At 44.0% G+C, this 23306-nt stretch overlaps 1 protein-coding gene across 4 annotated transcripts in view; it reads left to right on the plus strand.

Moving 5' to 3' along the window:
* LOC310664150 (neuronal acetylcholine receptor subunit alpha-7) overlaps nucleotides 1–23306 on the plus strand; it is an 82432-nt gene that overhangs the window by 41522 nt on the left and 17604 nt on the right. For 3 of the 4 annotated variants that reach the window (XM_083412809.1, XM_083412810.1, XM_083412811.1), the window contains exons 3-4: nucleotides 9369–9413; nucleotides 11169–11278. In XM_083412809.1, the coding sequence (XP_083268935.1) occupies nucleotides 9369–9413; nucleotides 11169–11278 (155 nt within the window). Of the gene's footprint in view, nucleotides 1–7492; nucleotides 7710–9368; nucleotides 9414–11168; nucleotides 11279–23306 lie in introns of those variants that run through there. The other variant, XM_083412812.1, reaches the window with a different exon arrangement.

Here is a 23306-nt window from a genome sequence, read left to right on the forward strand (position 1 = left end):
CAGTGCCTCCTGTAGGTGTGAGTTCCATAGTTTATCTATGTGCTATGTTTCTTTTATCTGTACTGAATCTTCCAGCATTTAGCTTCATTGGATGGCCATGTGTTCTAGTGTTCTGAATGAGGGAGAAAAACTTTTCTCCATCCACCTTCTCCATGCAATTAATAATTTTATAACTTCTCTTATGTCAGCTCTCACTTGCCTTCTCTGAAAAGTTCCCAGTGCTGCAGCCTTGCCTCAATGGGAAGTTGCTCCATTGCCTCAATCACTGAGCTTGCCCTCTTCTGAAACTTTTTCAACTCTACACTATACCAATGTGTACCAATGATTTTTATAATGGCACTACCATATTTGCAGTTTTGTTTTCAATTCCAAACCTTGAATTTAATTACCCCTCAAAAAGCAAATATTAGCAAGATGCTTCTATTTATTGCTCAGAAATATAGAAACCCCTCCCCTGTTCATTTTATTCTGATTTAAGTGAAGGATGAAATAGCAATGTATGAGAATTTCGCTGGAAAAGGCCACACTGTTTAATGCTTAAACACCTCTTTCTTGCCCAGAGTTCATTTTATTGTCCATGCAAGAATGCTGGCACTCAACTCTGTTAGACAGAATTTATGGCCTCCCATGCCTGACTGGCCACAATGAACATCCCTTCATTAATTATTTGGTCTTAACCTATTACTGCAATTAACTGTGCAACAATTTAACCTGCAAGTTGGAGGGTCATTACTTGGTCAATGACTGATGGAGGAGAAAGGGTTAGCATTGCTTCAGGAAGGGCTGGAAGAAAGCAGAAAATAAAAGTAGAGTAAATTAAAAGCTGCTCTCATCAGCTAAATGGGTTCACTGATAATTTCACAGCAGTTCCCTTGCATCCATAATTCTTCTTCCTTGATTTATGGCATGCATTAGCCAAAGACGACAGTTTTCATCCTATGGGCAAACAAACAAATAAGAGCAGGGAGCCAAGAAGTCATAAAGAAGCTTCCTCAAACTGAACCAGAGCACTGAATCCATCGTGCACACATTGTCTGCTTTGAGAGCCAGGAATGTTCTTAGGCTCCAACTCCCATCAGCTCCAGACAGCATAGCCAATGTCCAGGCATGATAGGAGCTGGTGTCTAATAAAATCTGGAGGGCTACAAGTTCCCAAGTGTTTCCCCCTCAAATGACGGTTCTTCTCCAGAAATGCAGGGCCAAGATCACCCCCTTGCCCTGTGCATTACTATTTAAACTTTCAGTAGGGTTCTGATCAATTCTGGAGCTATACTCTAGGCCAGGGGTAGCCAATGTAGCATCTCCCAATGTTGTTGGACTAGAACTCTCATCGTCCCCAACCAGCATGGCAAATGATCAGGTATTATGAGAGTTGTAGTTCAAAAACATCTGGACAGACCACATTAGCTCCCCCTGCTCTTGGCTCTTTGTTCAATTGCATGTTAGCCTCAGTCCGTGGTCCTGAAATTATATTTGCCACTTGAGACTTCTGACTGATGATGTAGACTCATTGCTACTTCTTGTCTGTTTGATAGGGATGGAGGAAAATGTCATTCAATCCACTCTTGTCCAGGGGGAAGCAGCATGTAGCCTTCCAAATTTCATACAATCATAGAGTTGGAAGGGATCCCTGCAATGCAGGAATCTTTTGCCCAACCTGGAGCTCAAACCCATGATCCTGAGAGAGTAAGAGGCCTATGCTCTGCCAACTGAGCTATTCAGGCATTTGGACTATAACCTCCATCCGGTCCAGGCAGCATAGCTGATCGTCTAGGATAATGGAAGCTGGAGTCCAGGATCATCTGAAGGGCTATAGGTTCCCCACCCATGTGCTAAGGTTTCAGGATGAGGTCTTTGTCAGCTCAGCCTGGTGATGATCAGTAGATGTGGCCTGGGACTGGGAGGGAGGAGAGTTAGAGTTGAAGTTATTGTGGTTGGGAATACAAAAACCAGTGAGTTTATATTCAGGGCTTTTTTTCTAGCTGGAACTCACCAGAACTCAGTTCCAGCACCTCTCAGGTGGGTGCCATTGCCATTCTAAGAGAATGAGGGAGGCATTCCACCACCTCTTTTTCCCCCTAGAAAAATAGTAATGTATATATTGAACTATCTACAGAATTTGTATATTGCACAACACACAAACAGTGCCCTATATGTATACATTGCATGTGCCTGATATGTGATCCAACAACTGTAATTGTTCATTTTAAGAAATGTAGATTTTAACATAACCAAACGAGTCCAGCTGATGTTGGAGGCTGCTTTTTATTGAGTTAGACCCCTTGGTCCATTATTATCTATATGGAGGCTCTCCACAATTTCACACAGAGATTATTTCCCCATCTGGAGATTCCAGGGATTGAACCTGGGACCTTCTGCATGCCAAGCAGATGTTCAACCACTGAGCTATAACACATCTCCAATGAAATGTGCAGATTAGCCCACATCAAGATGTTTAGAACATTCCATCCCTATCTGTACCATATACTTTTTTCTAATGGTGTCACCTGGGTATTTGCAACTCTGCCTTGCAGGTAGATTGGTGGGTGATACATGAAGTGAGACCTGTTCTTGAGCTTATAAATTCACTGTGTTATTCTGAATGAATACTTCTTTACACAAAGCAATTTATCCTCCATTTTTAGCTTCACCCACCTCCTTGTTTACCATGTGTGCCTGCAGGGAATTCTGAATAAAGCATCCACAATAGATTGCCAAACCACAACAGAACAGCCGTTTTGACACCAGCATGGTGTGTGTGTGCTGCAGTATGTGCTCACTACAGGCCATTTTTATAGAAGTTGTATCTGTAGACTCTGTAGCATGAGGAGCTAGTCCTGTATAGCAGATCCCTCCCTTTCCCGTGTCACCTTGTATTGAACTCCACATTCTGTTTCCTCACAAAGTCTTTAATTGACTCATCTTGTTCTTCATCAGAACCTTTCCAAAGAAGATTATTTGAGCGTTTATCTACCTTTGCAGGGAAGTATTTTTTGCACACATTATGTGGCAGGAGAATTGCAATTCAGAGAAATGCAAATTTCAAAGGATGGCTGCATTTCAGTTCACATGTTCTTTTGGTATTGAAACTGTTGCTGATGTTCTATGGCAAAGGGATAACACATGGTTTGGCCTTTGGAAGATGATTTCCTGAGGCACTGTGGTCTTTCTGCTCATTAAGATGTTGTATGCAGCTGTGGGCCCCCCTCCCGCTGGCAACAACAACAACAACCCCCCATTGGGATTATTCACCCTTCAATAGTCATCTTATTTGTTGCCAATATGAAGACTGATATTTTTGCAAAAGGAGAATCCATCCTGTTCATTGTCTGGCAGGCAGCAGCATTATTGGTTGCACTTCGGCCTGCTATGCTATTTTTATGTCTGGGTAACAAGGGGCTGGAAGATTCATTTTGAGGGAAGGGAATCTTTGGTGCAGTAATCCTAGCGGGAGCTATTATGCCCAAGAATGCTCTCTTGAAGCCTTTTTACCTTGTCCCGTCTCCCTTTGCGCGTTGCCCCACGTGGAATGAGAAAGGAGAGTAATGAACACCAGGGTGTGGTTCATGGAGAAAGGATTTATTCTGTTCTGCGCAGAGGCAACCAGCGAAATCGCTTCCAAAGGCTGGCGGCACTTACAGCAAGCAAGCTAGCATCTTTTATACCCTTCACATCACCCCATTCCCCTCATTCCCTTATTTGGCTCATCTAGTGCCCTCTTGGCAGTTTATCATTGGCTCCGGTTTTCTGCATAAGCTGCTTCCTTATGTGGCTATATGGTATGGCTACGTGTTCCTCTTTACACGTGTTTTTCTACATCCTTACAGCGTGTGCTCATGACACAACTCTGTTGCAATTGTGACACAACTCTGTCCTCCTATTTCTCTTAGACACCTTTGTAATTTTCCTTTTACACCGTTATCTCCTTCACTCTTACACATCCCGAATTTTAAAAGTCATGAAATGCACAAGGGAGAGAGTGAGCAGCAACTGCCTGGAGTTGCTTCTTTGTCACTGATGCTGCTCAGTTGTGAGCTCTGCCAAACTGCACAAATTAGTGATTCAGGAACAAGAGTAAGGTACATGGTTCTCCACTCCCATTTTTCTTGATGCCTTGTCATGTCATTTGAGTCATGGGGCTCTTAAGAGCTCATGTAAACTCAGGATAACTCCCTGAGAGAAGAAAAAACAATAATCTAGGCACTTGAGTCTTCATTCTTTCAGTTAGGCAGACAGACAGTCATTTGATTTATATCCCAGTCATTGGCTGGACCAGAGCCCCCAAAGCAATGTACAACAGTCATTTTTAAAATGCAGTGATTAAGCTACAAATCTTTCATTTTAAAAATTAAAGCCATGTAAGGGATGGGCCCACAAGAAAATGCATTGGGGTGGGGAGAGTCGAGAGCCTTTGAAAAACAGAATGATAAAAGACAAAGAAGAAGAAGAAAGAAATGAAAGTTAATGGCTTTCCACACTTGTGTTATTTATTTTATTTGTCTCTCACCTTTTTCTCCAAGGAGCGTTTCATGGTTCTCTCCCTCATTTAATCCCCACAACAACCCTGTGAGGTAGGTTACACTGAGAGAGGCAGTGATGGGCCAAAGGTCACCGCAGTGAGCGTCATGGCTGAGTGGGGATTTCAGTGGTGCATGTGGATTTGCCTCATGCCCCCCCCCCCTTGGGGAAAGAGACCTCAAGGTGGTCTTTTTCTTTGGGACAGGGCCTGAAACCAGGTGGGCCTGAGAGACCAGTGGGAGTGTGCAGGCTAGTCTGGTATTTTTTGGTGCTGAGTAGAAACGGGGGTGGGGAGCTCCTAATTGGCACTTGGGACTTCCTGCTTTTGCCTGTTTCACACTGTTCAGTTTGTGCTGATTTGGCATTCTTTGCCTTTTTTGGCATTCAAGTGAGGAAAGGTGAGCCCTTAATTCACAGCTCCCCTGAGACATGATGGGCAGAGTAAGGGGTACTCCTGTGTCATCACCCACAGGTGGAGGCTTGCAGGTACTTGGTCTGCACATCATGGTGAACCCTGGACAGCAGGGAGACACTTTCCCCACCCTTGGCTGACGAGCAAATAACCAGCTGGCTTACAAACCCAGCTTCCCTCTTATGTCATCATTGATTCCTCCTGTACTTAGTTATTTGGCTGATTGATAGAGTCTCTGATTCATTATATTTCAACCTAATAAGTTGTCTTAAGTCTTCTTCCTGGGAAAATGGAGGACCTTTTAATTCTTTGGAACATGAATGGAGAAGGAAAAGAGCAGCAGGAGGGCCAGCTCTGAGTTGATCCACAGGCAGGTATGGGATGGTGTCCTCACCTCCTCGCCTGCCCTCCTCTCCTGTTTCCATCAGAGGGCAAGTAGTACGTGGGGAAAAAGGAAAAACAAAATGAATCCCATATAACACATTTTAAAACAAAGCAGCATTCTTGTAAATAAAAACACTACAGGCAGCCGGCAGACAGGTCAGACAGCACAAAACCTGGACAAATAAGTGAGTTTTGACCTGGCACCAACATCACAAACATTATCCAGTGGATGAGAAGTCTCTCTCCCTTGTGGCCACATCACAAACTTCACCCAGTGACGGGGCAAGACCCACATGGTGGATCTGAAGACATGGGCAGGCTAGCGTTCTGAGAGGTGCTCCTTCAGCTATTTGAGTCCCACTTCACTTACTTACCAGCCCTTCAAGCACAAGGCTCCAGGGCAGGTATAAAAATACACTCACCCTGCCCATCACTATATCTCTGCTTCTGCCAGGAGCTGGAGTCAGGTATAGGTCAGTAATGAAAAGCATGGTGTATGTGAAGGTAGCTCTTTATTCAAAGGAACCAAAACAATGCAGGTCTAGTGACCCCAGCAGCTCTTCCCGGTAGGTCTTGCCTCAACAAAGCAGTGGTGAGGACTGAAGTCCCCACCTTCCCACCACTTTCTAAGGCTTCTGCTCTCCAGGGTCTTTCCCAAGCATTCACAAACTGTGTCTGTGCACAACCAATCTCTGTTCTGGGAGAGCAGGGGGAAGGGGAGCTGGTTGTAGCATGAGGGGGAGAGTCCCTGGATACTTCAGCAGGCTGTCTCAGCTCTACTTCTTGGCCATTCTCCTCTCCAGCCTTGGAGTATGAACTGCTGTCTGTCACAGCCTCTTCCTGCTCCATAAACCCTGTTACCTCTTCTGCTTCAAACACCTTCTCCTCCCAGTCTGCTCCTTCTTCTCCCTCTGACCACTTATCATCATCCCACCACCACTTCTTCCCCTAGGGGTTCCCTACCTGGTGCCTCCAGCCAGTCCAGGACATCAGCTCTACTCTATCTCTCCTAGGTGTCAAAGGCCAGGTTAAAGAGGTATGTCTTCAAAGTATGAGCAAAGCAATACAATGAAGAAGCCAGATGCACCTCAATGAGGAGGAGATTCCACAGCTTAGGGGCTGCCACAGAGAATGCCCTGTCCTTAACTGCCACCCACAGACTTTTGAGGGTGGTGAAATGACCAGGAGGGCCTTCTCAACTGATCTTGACACACTCTCAAACCAAGATGTTCTCCTCTAAGCCCACATCCCCAGCACATTCACACTCCTCTCTCAGTGACATCTATGCTGGCTTGCTCATGTCCACAGAATGGAAGATGGCAGGATCCCCAAGAACATGCTCTATGGGGAGCTGGCTTTAGGCACCAAGCCCATTGACAGACCACCTCTGCATTATAAAAAAAGTCTGCAAATGAGATATGACAGCTGGCAACATTAACACTGCCACGTGGGAATGCCTAGCAGAAGACGCAGTGCCTCAGTCAGGTCATGTATCTACAGCAGTGACCAGAGATGGAATGACTAGTGGGAGGAGCACAGAAAGAAGAAATGCCACAGCACAACTGCATCAGCACAACCGGATGCCTTCACCTGCCCCAGCTGCCAGAAAACATCTCTCCCGTATCAGTCTCTACAGCCCCAGCAGGTTCTGTAACTCTCCAATAGTTTGACTTCACCCCCAAAGCCACACTCTTCCATTGTCTCCCAAGACAGATCGATGCCAGCCAACTCCTGCCCCCCCAACCATTGGCAGATTGTCTGATGTTCATGGAAACTGGAGTCCAAGAACATCTGGAGGGCTGCTCACCCCCCCTCCCATTCTGCTTTAAAGTTAGCACTGGCACCTTGAATTGGTTTCAGAAGCACCTGGGCAGCCAACGTGGAGCTTTTCTGAGGATGTCATTAACCAGGCAGGTGTTCAAGGCTTAATGGATTCATCCCCTTGGAAAGCAGGGTTTTCATTTATTCCATTTTTTTACTCCCTTCAATAGCCATTTGCTTGTCTGATGAATTACACACATTTCTGTATGCATGGAAAGTAATAATGTTGCCATTAACATGGATGAGGTATGGTTGTGAATCGCTGTGGTAACAAGCCACACCTTTAGGAAGCCATTATGAACAAAGCCTTCAAGGAAACAGAACACAGATAAAGAGTGATGGATTGTTTTCCTCAGGCATCAATGGGAGTCTTGGTGGTAAAGAAAGTCTATTTTCACCAAGGTTCTTAAATAACCATTTGGCTGAAAGGCAGTGCTTATTTGTGACAGATGGACTGTGGGTACAGCTGCTGTTAACCTTCGTGGACAAAATATCCACCCAAGAGGACACCTGAGCTGTGAGGCACAAATGCCAAATTGACCTGCAAAACCAAATCCAGAGGCTAATTTTCTTGGTCTGCTGCCCATATGGAACCTCTGTATTTTTATTCATTGTTAAGCGGGGCGGGGTGGGTGGGTGAGATCCAGCTATACATAGTTATGCATGGGCAGATGCTGGACCCAGCTGTGGATGGGTCAGTCGGTATTCACTTGTTGCCATCACTCCTCTGTAACATAGATTTCTCCGTCTTAATTATGATGGGTCTAGATCAGCTCTTCTTTTTGTCAGGCCTCCGTCTTCACTTGGTCTCCCCACATGTAGGGCTGGTGACAGCAAAAGCCTCAGAGGATGACCTGTTTGCTCTCATTCTAGTTTGGGGCTAGTCCTGAGAGGCAGGTGGTAAGACTGGAGTTGAACCAAAAGTTCTCCTATGAGATTTTTTGTATCTCATGGGATGAGATACATCAACATATATTTCAGCCTCTCCCTCCCACCGTCTAAGACCACCCCCCTTTTTATAAAGAGTTCTTGAGGATTTTGATCTTCTGATTCTGCTATGAACTGACTCTTTCCACACATTTTAAAAATGTGCAGTTTAAATGTATTTAGAAATTTACCTACTTAAATAAATTGTGCAGTTGTTTTTTATAAATCTTATTAATACAGAAATGTAGTGGAATGGAATTATAAGTGGACACATGTGGAAGTGATCCTTATTTCTTAGCAATGTCAAGTGTATACCTGGCAAGGGTGTGTGGCCAGTAGACACAGCAGCATTAGCGTACAGGATGGGTGAGCACCACCAGTCCCTCTCATGTCTTCACTTAACACATGTAAACATCCCTAATTTCTCCTGGGCTTTGTGGATTCAGCTGGTGGGGAGCTAAATTGTTCAATGTCTGAAAGCAACTCTCAGCCTAGGATAGGGGTAGCCAACATGGCACTCTCCAGATGTTTTTGGACTCCAACGTGCAGCAGCCTCAGCCAACATGGCTAACAGTCAAGGATGATGGGAACTGTACTCCAGTAACAGCCGGAGCGCAGCCTGCTGGCTGCTTCTGGTCTCCAAGTTCACCTGATGACTTCTCCAGAGAAGGGTTGGGCAGGAGGCAGAGTGGAATCTCTGGGTGCTTTACAGTTGATCAAGGAGTGTTTCTGGACTTCCAAATTGTTTAACAATCATATGACTTTTGCCACTGCAATTAAGCAGCTGAAATGAAGAATGCTAACCAGGAATGGGTTTTCTGTGCACAAGGACTGTGGCCCCAGTTAAGGTCTGGCACGGCAGACAATAACTTAGGTTCAGAATGTGCGCAAAGGAACCCAGTTCATTCATTCTAGCTGTGTGCTTTTTGCACCTCCAGTAGATCTATTAAAAAACCCCAGAGTTGATCTGAAAAGCCTGAACCCATCCCTGCTCTAGAGGATTTGGTTGAGCTGCCACACAGGATAACCCATAAGCAATAAATAAGCCTGATGCCCTGTATCAACTGTATCAACTAGAATGATAATTCACATTAGTCAGTGACCTATTTCTGAAAGTGCTTGATGCAAGGTATTATGAAGGAAGTAGATGCCTTTCAAGCAGGATCCTTTGGTTTTGAGCAGGCAGCTATTTGAGATTCATAGCAGAGGAAAGCTATTTCAATAACTCTTCATAACAGCTTTTTAAAAATAAAAATAAAAAGAACAACAACCAACATTGATTTGTTCCTTTCCTTTCCTTTGGCAGGATGAAAAGAACCAAGTTTTAACCACCAACATTTGGCTACACATGGTGAGTGTTAAAGTTTAGAAGTTTCCTTTAAGAGGGTGATTTTATCAGTAACTTTGGAAGTTCTCATATGCCAAGATCTAGCTCCAGATTGTCTACACTGGCTAGCAGTTGCTCTCTGGGACTTCAAGCAGGGGACACCCCAGTCCTTCCCAGAGATGCTGGGGATTAAACCTGGGACCTTCTGCATGCAAAGCAGAGGCTCTATCATGGAGCTACAGCTCCTCCCTTTAAAAGAAACATGTGGGCACCATGGAAAGTGAAACTGCAGAGACCCAGAAATCAAGCCAGACCGATGGTCCATCTAGCTCAGTATCATCCACACTGACCTGCAGCAGCTCTCCAGTTTTCCAGACAGGAGTGTTTCCTCAGTCCTACATAGAGATGCTGGGGATTGAACCTGGGACCTTCTGCATGCAAAGCAGATGTTCTACAGTAAAAACAGCAAAAAGACCTTAAAGGCTAACAGAATATGACAAGCCCAATATTTGCTCCTTGTGATTGGTTTAGTGAATGAATTCATTTAATGAAATATTGATTCTTTTCCATTGTAAGACATTAACTGCTACTGCATGCCAGCTGTCAAATATGGTCAGACAAGCTCAGTGTGTCAGTAAGTCAGGTGTCCACTCTTGTGAAATCCCAAATACTATGGTAGGCCAGCTATCAGATGTTGTCCCAAATGGACAGCATTAACCTTCACCTTCCTCTGGTGGCGCCACAACTACGATGTGTAACGGAAGGTGAGAGGCGGGGGGGGGGTTGCGCCAAATGTTGGTGTTGTACAGAGCACCACTGAAATTTGAAACCCCAAGGTCTGCCACTGACATGGATAGTACACACATCAAATGAGCAAACATCCCTTAATCAAAAGTGAGGAGTGCTCACAAGGACTCCTGAAGTCGTCTGAATCTGGAAGTTAACTTCATAAATTTCTACTCTCTTTTCCCATCCCTCCACTTTTTTCACTGCATTCATTTTCCTTCTGAAATATACTTGGGGTTGAGTGTTGATTTCATGCTCTTTATTTCAGCTCATGGTCATCAGTGAGTGAATGAGTTCCCCCCCAAAACCTCTGGCTATATATACATTATTTACACAATGGGTCCCGCATGATTGGCTGATTCAATTCCCCTCCTGGAGCCTGATTGGGCTGCTCCTGCAGCCCAGTCAGGTTGCTGATTGACTTCCTCCTGGACTCGGATTGGGCAGCTCCTGCAGACCAATCACGTTGCTGCCTTCTAGGATCTTACCTGCCTATTGTTCTAGGATCCAAGCTCAGTACATAACACCTTCAGTATCAACCATCAGTTACATCAAAGAGCTCTTTGCTCACAACTGACTGTATTTCAGAAGTTGCACGGTGCTTTGAGCAGCAGGACACAGTGACATAATGGTGTTACTATAAATTGACATAAAGTGTATTTACACAACTCCATTTTAAACAATTTGAGGGGATGGTTACAGGATGCAGAACAGGGGACACTGCGGAAGATAAAGAACTATTCAACTGGAAATGCCAAAAAATGGGAATTATTTTCATATGTGGTGGAAACACCAGTATATTTTAAAAATGGGAAAAAGTTGATAGTTTAATAAGAGACCAGCTACATACATGCAAGGTTCCTCCCCTTTCTTTTTACAGTCCTCCCCAGTTCCAAGTACGGTTTTTGCTGCCCATTTTGTGCTGGCACTCACAGCACTAGTAGAAAATAAAATTAACCTGTGTGTGTTTGCTTATTATTCTTAATTTTCCAGTACTGGACAGACTACTATTTACAGTGGAATATGTCAGAATATCCTGGAGTCAAGAACGTCCGTTTTCCTGATGGCCAGATATGGAAGCCAGATATCCTTCTATATAACAGGTAGGCTTACATGGTGCAAAAGCTGGGAATTGTTGTTGTTGTTATACATAGTTTTCATACCCTGCTCTTACTCTAAGATAGGAACACAGGATAGCTGATGACATAGAATATGCAACAGAGTACAAAAAATATACAATAAAATCAGTCTCAAATCCATGATCAAAGACACTTTAAGCACAAATCTGCAGCATCAAGTAATAAGTACCATCTCTTTATGTTCTACTGAGCTGAATACAGCTTCTGGGAGCTCACAAACAGGACTTGTAAGAAGGGCATTTGCAAGGGCGTTTTGAGAAGGAGGCCACACTGTGTGTACAGGGCCAAGAAACATGGATGGTGAGAGAGCTGTTGCAGTGACCTACCACACCTGTGCCATTTCTGCTGGCGAAAGTGCAAAACTATACCTGCAGCAAGTGCAAGCTGGTTGCCTTGCTGGAAGAGAAAGTACAGCAACCTGAGGTCTGCCTATCCACACTTCGAGCTACTGGGCAAGATGAAGAAATTATCATGATACCAGAGTGGACTCTCTTGGGACAGAGATGCAGGGGGGATGCCTCTAGGGAGGAGGGCACTCACTCCATGCAGGAGACAAATCCCTGGAAGAATGTGACACACAGAAGCGGGACTGTCAGGAGCCATGCTGTGTCACTGTAGTTTCAAAACTGATTTCACCTCAGACGCCTTGCTGAGGAACAAGGACAGCAGTTAGTTCGGTATTTTTATTTATTTACTTGATGGGGGGGGCAGCTGCCTCCTGGCTTTATCCATACTTCCAGGTGATGTTGTCAGAAAAGATTTGGCTTCTTGGACCATGGTCCCAATTCCATGAGAAACAACTTCTGGCAAGATATAGGTTGTATCTCACAATGGTTGGCAAGAATGTGTTTGCTAAGACTCTTGTGAACCTGATCAGGAGAGTGTTAAACTAAATCCTGAGGAGGATTACAGATAAAAGGGGAATACCTGGTACCGGGAATAATAGCTTCTTTGATGCACAGGAAAGTGAGGTGGTGCTGCTGAAACCTGCTAAAGGGGAGGAAACTGCAAGAAGGAGGCAGCTGGAGGGAACAACTCATGGTTTCAGTTGTCTCTACACAAATGCACATAGTATGGGAAACAAGCATTTGCGCTCTTATTACAGGATGGCAAATATGACCTGGAGGCATTGCTGAAACCTGGTGGGATGAGACTCGTGACTGAAATGTAGGAATTGAGGGGTATAATCTGTTCAAAAGAAATCAACCAAACAGGAAGGGAGAAGCAGCAGCATTATATGTAAGGGATGTGTACGCTTGTGAAGAAATCCCATACCTGCAGCATGGAAGGCAGGTAGAGAGTGTATGGGTAAAAATTATGTTATATCATGTTGTTATTATTTATTCTTTGTAAGCCATTTAGGGATTCACTTGAATGAAAAATGGCATAGAAATCTAATAAATCAAATCAAATAAATAATCAAAATGGTGTGCTTATGGGGGTGTGTGTGTCTGCTGTAGACCTCCAAGCCAGACTGAAGTGCTATGTCCAAGCAATTTTTTATCCCTGTGATTTCCCTAGGAAAACCCTCATTTTCTCAGTAAATTAGTGGAAACAGCAATCTATGGAAAACCTGGTTGCCCTTTGCTCTGATTCAGTGGTAAAACAGGGGCTTTCCCAGGGAAAGCACCAGGATAAAAAGCAACAATGCTTGGACAAGGAGTTTTAAAGCCGAGACCTGTGTGGCAGTCTGGAAGAGTCCTAAGTGTGCTCTTTCAACCTAGCACAGCAAATCCACTTTGGTTTTGAAAGTGATGAGTAAATGCATTGAAAAGTGTGGGATGAATGAATGATGAACCCAGATGAATACCTGCAAGCAAATCAGGATGTATAAGTTCCTTACATGCAAATGACAATGAATTCTCAAGAACAACCAGACAAAGCCTACCCACCATGCAAACAGTTCTGGATGAAAGACGAATAAACAGGTTGTCCTGAGAAACTGGAACTGCTGTTCAAAATTCTTACTTTTTTGAATTTTCTGATGCAGTTTGACAACCAAAAATGTGTAGTTCAGGAGAAAGAATGAACAAAATGTATACTAGTGCCACTGGTGTGCAAAAGTGAATAATATTGGGGGAAATGCATCTGTTGGACAAAAATGTGTGTGTTCAGAGAAATGTACATGAAATTTCATACGGATTCGCATGTAGCTTTTTTGTTTTTTTGTAAATGCTTTTTATTAACTTATTATTACAGCACATACACACACGGCATGTGGAAAACAAACTACAAAACTACAAAAGAAAACACAAACTAAATGAAAAACATATAGTGGTACCTCTGGTTACATACTTAATTCGTTCCGGAGGTCCATTCTTAACCTGAAACTGTTCTTAACCTGAAGCACCACTTTAGGTAATGGGGCCTCCTGCTGCTGCCGCGCCACCAGAGCACGATTTCTGTTCTCATCCTGAAGCAAAGTTCTTAACCCGAGGTACTATTTCTGGGTTAGCAGAGTCTGTAACCTGAAGTGTATGTAACCTGAAGCGTATGTAACCCAAGGTACCACTGTATACCCATATATCTGCAAGTATCTGCATGCGGACTTATGTTAGCCAATCTTTAATTCTTATTCTAATTCTAGTAGACTTCATTCCTCCTCAATGCAGGTCTGATTTTAAACTTGAAACTTGCTTCTTTCTCATTTCGTCTTTTCTACCCTTCTCCATATGTTGTATTTGTAAACCATATTTTGTTTTGCAAAAATTATTCCAAGCAAGTCCAGGTTTTAATTTGAGGGCACTGTTTTTGGTTTTTTTAAAAAATCTCTGTACTTTCCCTGCTCTTTTTGAAATTTTTGTTTAGACTGTTCCCTAATTGCCTCCATCAGTTTTGCCAACTTAAGGTAATCAAATAATCTCTCTTGCCACTCTTTTGTGTATCACTCTTGTGTATCAGAGTGATAAAAGCTTCTTCCCATGATTTTGGTCTTTCCCCCTTTTTCAAAATTCCATTCATGACTTTTTTTCATCGGATCTGACAATATGTCTTCTAATTTTTTGCAATACACTGCAGATAAACCGTCTGTACCTGGTGACTTTCTTGTCTTTGCTTTGGAAATTGATTGCTGCACCTCCATCATGGTTACTGGGGAGTGAGAATATATTAGGAAAAGTGAGGGCGATTTCAATAGAAAGGTTTCAGCTTAAGAATGGACCCCCGGAACAAATTAAGTTTGTAACCAGAGGTACCACTGTATTCCTTTCTCTCTCTCTTCTTTGGGTTATATTTTGTTGGCTGTAGAAGCCTTGAATCACCGCTTTGCTTGCATCCCATACGGTATTTATATCAGTTCCCCGGTTTAAGTTGTTATCAAAGTATTCTATTGAAATCACCCTCACTTTTCCTAATATATTCTCATTGTTTAGGATGTTTTCATTATTTTTTCATCTTCTTCTTGTTTTTCTTCCTTCTCTTATTTCCAGCATAGTTGGATTGTGATCTGATAGTGTTTTTGATTGAATTTCTGCTTTTTTATCTTTAGTAATAAGTTTTTTGAGACCCAAATTTTATCAGTTCTCCCTGCAGAATGTTTTGCTTCTGAACAGTGTGTGAATTGTTTCTCATTTGGCTGTTTAACTCTCCATGCATCTTGAAGATTGAAGTTTTCTACCAGTTGGAAGAAGGTTAACGGTAATCTCTCTTCTATACTTTCTCTCTCTCGCACTGTGCTATCCATATCGAGTGAGGTAACACAGTTTAAATCTCCTAATAATATGATCTTTTTGTCACAATAGCCCAGCAGTTTATCCTCCAGTTTTTTGTAAAATTCCGCCTTCCTATCATTTGGTGCATAGATTCCAATGATAATTATTTTTTCTTTTTGATATGCCACTTTTATTGCCATCATTCTCCCTTCTTCATCCTTAAATAAAGGCTATAGGTTGAATCTTGAGTTTGCATATATAACTACCCCTCTTTTCTTAACAACATCTGAGGAAATAAATTCATCAACTAGTTTTTTTTATTAATCAACACTCTTTTATATTATATTATATCCCATTTATTTTTTCAAAGTAGATGGCGATGAAGAAGAAGAGTTTGGATTTGACATCCCACTTTATCCCTACCTCTCTAGGTTCCCCTTTTCCCCACAATTCCGCCCTCCTAATGTCTTACAAAATTTCTCTACCTCACTTTCTGTTGTAAATCTTTTTCTACTTTGCTTAAAGGTAAAGGAAATATCTTCTGGAATTCCCATCTGAAGGGGGTGTCATTCTTTTTCAATGCCTCAGCAAAGTATTTATATTTTACCCTATTCTTTAGCAATCTTGCAGGATTTTCTCTTAGTATTATAATATCTTTATCATCAATTCTCAGCCCCCTTTTCCTGTTAGTTTGTAGGATTTTATCTTTTAGAATTCTGGCATCTTCAACTGACCAAAAAAATAAATGGTCTGGAAACCAAGCCTTACGAGGAAAGGGTGAGAAAGTTGGGTCTGTTTAGCCTGGAGAAAAGAAGACTAAGAGGTGATTTGATGGCCACCTTTAAATATCTGAAGGAATTTCATGTCGCAGATGGAGCAAGCATGTTTTTGCTGCTTCAGAGGGTAGGACCCAAAGCAATCAATTCAAATTACAAGAAAGGAGGTTCCAACTCACCGTTAGGAACAACTTTCTGATGGTAAGAGTTGTTTGACAGTGGAAAGGACTCCCTCAGAAGGTGGTGGACTCTCCTTCATTGGAGGTTGCTAAGCAGAAGTTGGATGGCCATCTGTCAGGGATTCTTTACCTGTGTTGTGGTTCTGGACAGCCAAGAGTTAACACTCCAGAAGCGTTCACTGGGTGCATTGCCCACATGACCTAGGCATTTTCCTTTGATCTGTGCTCTGTGGGGGCTGAGCTCTCTCTGGAGAGCAGTCTGTCTGAGAATGTGAGCAAGGTAGTTTCGATTTTGTTAGAGACAGCGTGCTGCGAACATGCAGCTAGATTCTGTGGGTTTTCTTTTCCGTTTGTTATGCTTCTAAATAAAGAGTGTTAGAATAGAAGCACTGGTGTCGAGCTGAGTTATTGAAGACACCACGTTGACACAGAGAAGCCATTTTACTATGTGTGTGAACTCTGCTATTATCCGGCAACTGAGAAGAGTGGCAGCGCACGAGTGGAAGCGTGTGGGCGCCATTGGAGTTTGTCGGAGGGGCAGTAAATCAAATTTATTGCAGGGCTGTTGCAGCAGACTCAGTGGGTCAAAGGATTTACGACCCACAAACTTTAACAACCTGGGATTCCTGCACTGCAGGGGGTTGGACTAGATGAACCTTGGGGTATCTTCCAACTCTACAATTCTATGTAGCAGGCTGTGTTGAGATCTGGGGTGGACCCTTCTCTGCCTGAGACCTTGGAGACCTGCCACAAATCAGAGAAAACATATGGATTACCCACACTTGTTTTTTGCCCCGCTCTTTCTAGGCACATGTTCAGTATCAATACACCAAGCTCTCCCCGTGCAAATCTGCTCTTTAGCACTCAATTGGAGCACATTTGAGTTTTCCATGGATTGCCGTTTGCTCCCATTGAGCTTTAAGGAATGTGTTTTCCTTGGGAAAGCCCCAGAGGGGGGAAAGGCTGCTTGGACACGGACCTTTAAAGTGTGGAGCATGCCTGGAAAGAGCAGAGGAAAGGTAAGTGTGGATAAGTCCTCAGTACAAGACTGGTTTATATGTCAATATGTTTGGTGAGGCTGATGATAACCATAATCACAAATAATGCATAGTTTTTGTTTTGTTTTGTTTATAAATTATAAACTGGGGATTCCATAGCAGTGCACAAAGATATTAAGCCAAGCCTACATTTGTGTGCCCCATTCTTACCGCTACTTATCTGGGAGTGAGCCCCATCAAATCCTGAAGGACTTAGTTCTGAGCATTGCACTGCTTGTTCTTTGGGGTTATTAACTGTGCTCTTGTGTGTTTAGCTTTATGATCAGCATCTACCACAGAAGGCTTAACTGAATGAAGAGGGAGGGAAAATTCATTGCTGAAGTGCCCCACTTTTTAGCCTCCCTGTTGCTCCAGCTCAGTCTGGGTGAGCCTTTCTGTTAGGCAGAGTGAGGCAGCAGCCCCAGGGAGCAGGAACTCAGTGGCAACTTGGTAAGGTTTGCAGTCTAGATATAAATTATTCCAAAATGGAGGGGATGGTCTTGTCCAAGAGATAAGCCCACATAAGTAGTGCTTAGATCAGGGGTCAGCAAACTTTTTCAGCAGGGGGCCGGTCCACTGTCCTTCAGACCTTGTGGGGGGCCGGACTATATATATTTTTTTGGGGAGGTGAACTAATTCCTATGCTCCACAAATAACCCAGAGATGCATTTTAAATAAAAGGACACATTCTACTCATGTAAAAACACTCTGATTCCTGGACCACCCATGGGCCAGATTTAGAAGGTCTTAGTTTGCCTACCCATGGCTTAGATGGACACATGATCAAACAACGCTCCAGCTTTAAATATCTGGGTATGTGACCCCCCCCTTGGCAGTTGGAAATCCCTTATAGAGGCAGTAGACCTTCAGCTTGGAGGGCAGCTACAGCAGTTCTAAGCCTAGCAGATCTATACTGATCACTCCTGTGACATGTACAGGTGGAGGAAGAGGGGATGGGGGGAGCACACTGCCCCGGGCAGCGCGATCCCGGTGGGGTTCCATAGTGGCTGCCCCCCCCCCGCGCTGGGCGCCCTGCCCCCACAGGTAGCACGCCCCGCCCCCAGAACGCACACTCCACCCCTTTGGGTGGCGCCCCCGCCCCCAGGATGTGCGCCAGCCCCGCCCCCACCTGCTCTCCGCCACCGTGTACAGGCTGTGCTTCTGCACAGTTATTGGGATGAAAGAGTTGGGTGCTCAGCATGGAACCCCTGTGCTCTTTCAAACTTCCTTGCTGAATGCTGAGAAACGGCAAAGCTCTCTCCCTCCCTCTGCGTGTGCACATATATAAAAACATCTGAGGCACATCATTAAAAAACTTGTGCCATAGCTTCTCCAAAGCTGCCTTCTCATCTCCTGCTGCTTAGCTGGCAAATTGCCCTTTGGAAATGATGTTCTGCATTCATGGCTGTCCATGCTCATTTATCTTGCCAAGCTGGACACTGTATCCATGCACAGTGACTGATATTTATGCGCTGGAGAGAAGTGCCTGCCTTGTGACTGCATGTCTGAGAGTGGGATTAAGCTTGACAGGGTGCTTAAATATTCCCAGGTCGCTTGTCTTCTTGCTTTTCACTCTTTTGTTCCTTTGTACTTTCCAGGGACTTTTTGCATGCAAAGCAAATGCTCTACCACTGAGCTACAGCTACAGTCTGCTCAGGAAGGGAGGTCCCTGAAGACAAGGACCACCCTAAACCTGGAGCAGACACTGCCTGGCTAACATCCTTAAAGGTGAACAACCATAACTGCATTATAATTTGGAGCCTGCCTTTGTGAGGATACAGAAAATTTGCTTTCTTTGGTCCTGCCTTGGCTAGAGTAAAAACATAGAATAATATAAGCTTTTTGGGGATGTCAGTTCTTCTTGGGTAGCCTTTGCAGGATCAAAGGGATCCCTGCTTCTCTTTAGCAATTCAACACATTTCCATAGCAGCAGAGCCCTTGATTCATCCGGAGTCTGTGTTCTGCACTGAACTGTTTTTTAATTTATTACTGGCTTTGAATAGCTGAAGATCAAAAGCCCCTGTTAGTTTTCATATGATTTTACATGCTACCTTTGGTGAAAGTGAAAGTGCCACAGTGCAAGTGGGGGTGAGGCTGCTTTAAGATTCCCATTCATCCTTCATCTTAGGCTGTGAGTGGATTGGACAGCAATCCCTTGCCCTCTAACAGAGAAACAAGTCCCTTTCAGCTTGGGGGGGTGCACAAAAAACCTCAGCTGCAGTCTGGCAACAAGCTACGTAGTGCAAATTTGAATGTGGGGGCCCTGGGAACAAGGTGGGACCTTGGGCTGGTCACTCTCTCTCCTCCTAACTTACCTCACAGTGTTGTTGTGGGGATTAAATGAGGACTGGGAGAACCATGTATAGCACCTTGAGTCCTGCAACATCTGGAGAGCCACAGGTTCCCCAGGCCATGTTAATACCAAGGCTGGGGAACCAGTGACACTCCAGATGCTCCAACATCCTGTCATTCCCAGCCAGCATGGCCATTGTCAAGGCAGATGGTCAGGGATGATGTTCATAAGCTACCCCTGTTTTAGATAGAGGAGGATGGATTCCTTCCTGCCTCTGCTAATACTTTTCAAATTGGTACTGGGCATTTCTACCTATCCCCTTCTCCCATCGAAGCCCAATTCTCTAGCATTGGCACCGCGTTGGCTCAACAGGGCTTTGAAGCAGATGCTGCACATCTTATCTAGGATCTGTGTCCAAGACTAGAAGCACTGTTGATTGGACACTGCAGTTGAGGAACCACGCCAAAGGCTCTGAGCAACTGACACTATCTTCCCATCTCCTGCCATGTCCCAGGTCCAAGACTGAAAGGATAAAACAATCAAGACATCTGTTTTTGCACCACATCAAAAGTATGCTTTTCTTCCACCGTTTTTCATCCATTGTGGATGAACACAACTCTGTGGTCACCCTGCTGCCTTGTGGAGGTTTCAATTCTCTTTGCCATATGTCTGTTGATTGAATGCATCCCTGCTGGGTACAAAGAAACCACATTGCTTCTCTCCATCTCAAAGAGCATCTTTCTTTGGGTTTCCCATCTACTTAGAATAGCCAATATGTCAGCTGCAGCTGTGCCTGCCTCCTCTTTCCATCCACCCACTTGATTAATGTTGCTCTTCCAGGTGGTGTTGACTCGTAATATTGCTTTCACTGTGTGTGGAGAAGATGGGTCTTCTGTCACCCTCCTGAATGCTCCTTCTCTCAAAGCTGCCAAACCCACTTTGCTTTTGATATACTCTGAGAACCTCTCCCTGCAGTGTGCTTTATGTTAAATGATTTGGGATGAACCCTGCTCCAAGGTTCACTGTGCCTACCACGTCCATCTGTCAAGTCCAATGGCTGTTTTAAGCTTAAGCATTTGGGTCATGGCTTGGGTTCTGCATAGATAAGTTTCGGAGGAGAGGAAATCAGAGTCCTCTGAAACCTTTCAGGTGTGAGATGGGTTAGCAGATGTTCAGAGCAGGTGTTCTGTTCTAGATTAATCTTGTTGAAATCATTTGCCCCCGTGTAAATTTGGTTTCTCTCCAAGTTAAAGAAAACTGAAGGAATACCATAGGGGCTTTGAGCACTGGTCAACCTCTACAGTGATACTGAGACAGTGAAACACAGTAAAGTACACAACATTTGAACACAGTAAGAAGATACAGTTTTGACTGACAGGCAGAAGACAGTGTAGAGTCATAGAACTGTAGAGTTGGAAGCTACCCAAGGGTCATCTAGTCCAACCCCCTGCAATACAGGAATCACAGCTAAAGAATTCCTGACAGCTGGCCATCCAACCTCTGTTAAAAAACTTCCAAAGAAGGAAAGTCTATTATCTACTGAGGTAGTCTGCTCCACTATCAAAGATCTCTTACCAGCAGAAAGTCCTTCCTAATGTTTGGTTGGGATCTCTTTTATTGTCATTTGAATCCATTGGTTTGGATTTTATGCTCTGGAGCAGCAGAAAAGAATCCTGGTCTATTTTCCATGTAAAATCCCTTCAGCTGTTTGAAGATGGTCTCATAACTCATAATTTATCCTGAGTGTCTGGTACTCAAACCTCCCTGTATGCGGAGGTTCTGTTTTCGGTTTACTATGGTTAATTGCATTGATAGACCCATCCTATATAAGAATTGCATTTGCTGGATCTGACAAGCACTCTGCTTCTCTTTGTGACCAAGCTGATGCCTCTAAGAAGCCCACAAAGAAGGAGGGGGAAAGATTTTCTCTGGCTGTTAGTCTTAAGCCACTGCAGTTCAGTGACATAAAGCCTCTGATTATCACGCCTAAGGCCCCATTCACATCATACATTTAAAGCACAATGATTCCTCTTTAAACTCTTATGCCTTCCCCCAAAGAATTATGGGTGCTGTAGTTTGTAAAAGGTGCTGAGAGTTGTTAGGAGACCCCTTGTTCCCCTCACTGGGCTGCAATTCCCAGTGGTTTAACAGTCAACCCCTCTTCACAGGGATCTCTGGGACTTTCTAGCACAGGGAAGGAAATAAGGGTCTTTAACAACTTCCACCACACTTTGCAAACTAGAGCTCCCAGAATTCTTTGAGGGAGGCCATGGCTGTAGGGGATGATATTAACTTTGTTGCAAAAATGGATTGTTGCTTCAATCAGCCCTGGTAAGTCTATCCTACAGGAGGATTTTAAAAGGAACAAAGGTGCTTCCAAGCTAAACGCATGCCTATGCTAAAGGCATTTTGGCAGGCTCCCTTCATTTCTCTCCAGTAATTGTTAACATGCACATTTCCCAATTTGTCAGCTTCCACAAGGGTCGTTTCTGAAGGGTTGACACTCTGATTTTTTGGAGTCCCCTCTATGTGGCTCTCAATCCCATTAGTGGAGCAGACACCCAACTGATGAGCCCTATGGCATTTGCATAGAGTGGATGGAAACTGAATTCACCAAGTCACCTCTGTGGTTAGGAGTGTCTTATGCCAGCTTTGTCACTCCCTGCCAGAACTGAGCCACTTTCTTACATGTCCACCATGTATCTGGATTAGAAGCTAACATTCCGCACCCTCTTCAACAGTTGGATGAGTAGGAGGAGCTAATATGCACTAAGTAGAGGCATGAGGTGCCATTTTTGCACTATTCATAAATCAGTCCAGATTTTCGGTGAAATGTTTGCGTGACCAAGCTAGGGCACCTATGTGTGTGAGTGTGTTAAATCTGCTCCACTTCCATAAGAGTCTTTTCGGGAAATGATACCCAGAAACACAGAGCGACCAATTTCTTCTTAACAGAGCTTCTCAAAGAGTCCTGTGCTTCTCCAGCTGTGAAATCAGAAGAGGGCAAAAGAAATGTAGGGGGCGACCACACTTGAAACACTCTGTGTACTGTTCTCTGGCCACCACACCTCGTGTGTGTGTGTGTGTGTGTGTGTGTGAGTGTGTGTGTGTGTGTGTGAGAGAGAGAGAGAGAGAGAGAGAGCTGGAAAACTTGCATAAAATGCAAAAGAAATAATCAAGATGCTGGAGCAACTACATCAACAATAATTCTTTTATTTGGAGCTTTTTAATTTAGAAAAAGGCAAGAAAGTGGGAACATGGTAGAAGTGTCCATGCATGGTGTGGAGAAAGTAGGCAGAAATAAGTTTTTATCTTTCCAAAGGGGGGCGGATGTCATCCAAGGAAACAGACAAAAGGAAGCACTTTCTTTGCATAGTGCATAGTTGGACCATGGAATTTTCCACCACAGTATGTACTAGTGGATATCAACAACTTGGCTTTAAAAGGGGATTAGACAAATTCATGGAAGATAAAGGCACTTGATGGGATGGCAGCACAGGAATCGTTTGTGCAATATGGGGTTTGTACCCACAACACTGAGAGTAAGGGTCTCATGCTCTACTGACTGAGCTCAAGTGCAATACCGTCATACCTTGGATCCCAAACGCCTTGGTACTTGTCCGTTTTGGCTCCCAAATGCCAAGCGAGTGTTCCGGTTTTTGAACGTTCTTTGGAACCCGAACATCCGACAGGGCTTCTGTGGCGTCTGATTGACTGTAGGAGCTTCCTGCAGCCAATTGGAAGCTGTGCCTTGATTTCTGAACGTTTTGGAAGTCGAACGGACTTCCGAAACGAATTCTGTTCAACTTCCGCATGTACCACTGTACATGCTTTCCCCATCCTCATTTAATCCCCCCAACAACCCTGTGAGGTAGGTTATAATGAGTGGCACCAGGAAGAATTTTCTGACTGTACTTCCAGGAGGAAAAGATCCCTGGCCAGTTGTTGGCAGAGATACGGTAATTATGTGGTGATTAATGACAACCAAGACATAAAGGGAGATAGGGAGATAAAGGGTTAACCTCACATGCTCTGAAGAAGACTGTTCTTCAAACTG

This window comes from Podarcis tiliguerta (assembly GCF_965153285.1).
Source record: "Podarcis tiliguerta genome assembly, chromosome: 14".
NCBI classification, from domain to species: Eukaryota; Metazoa; Chordata; class Lepidosauria; order Squamata; family Lacertidae; genus Podarcis; species Podarcis tiliguerta.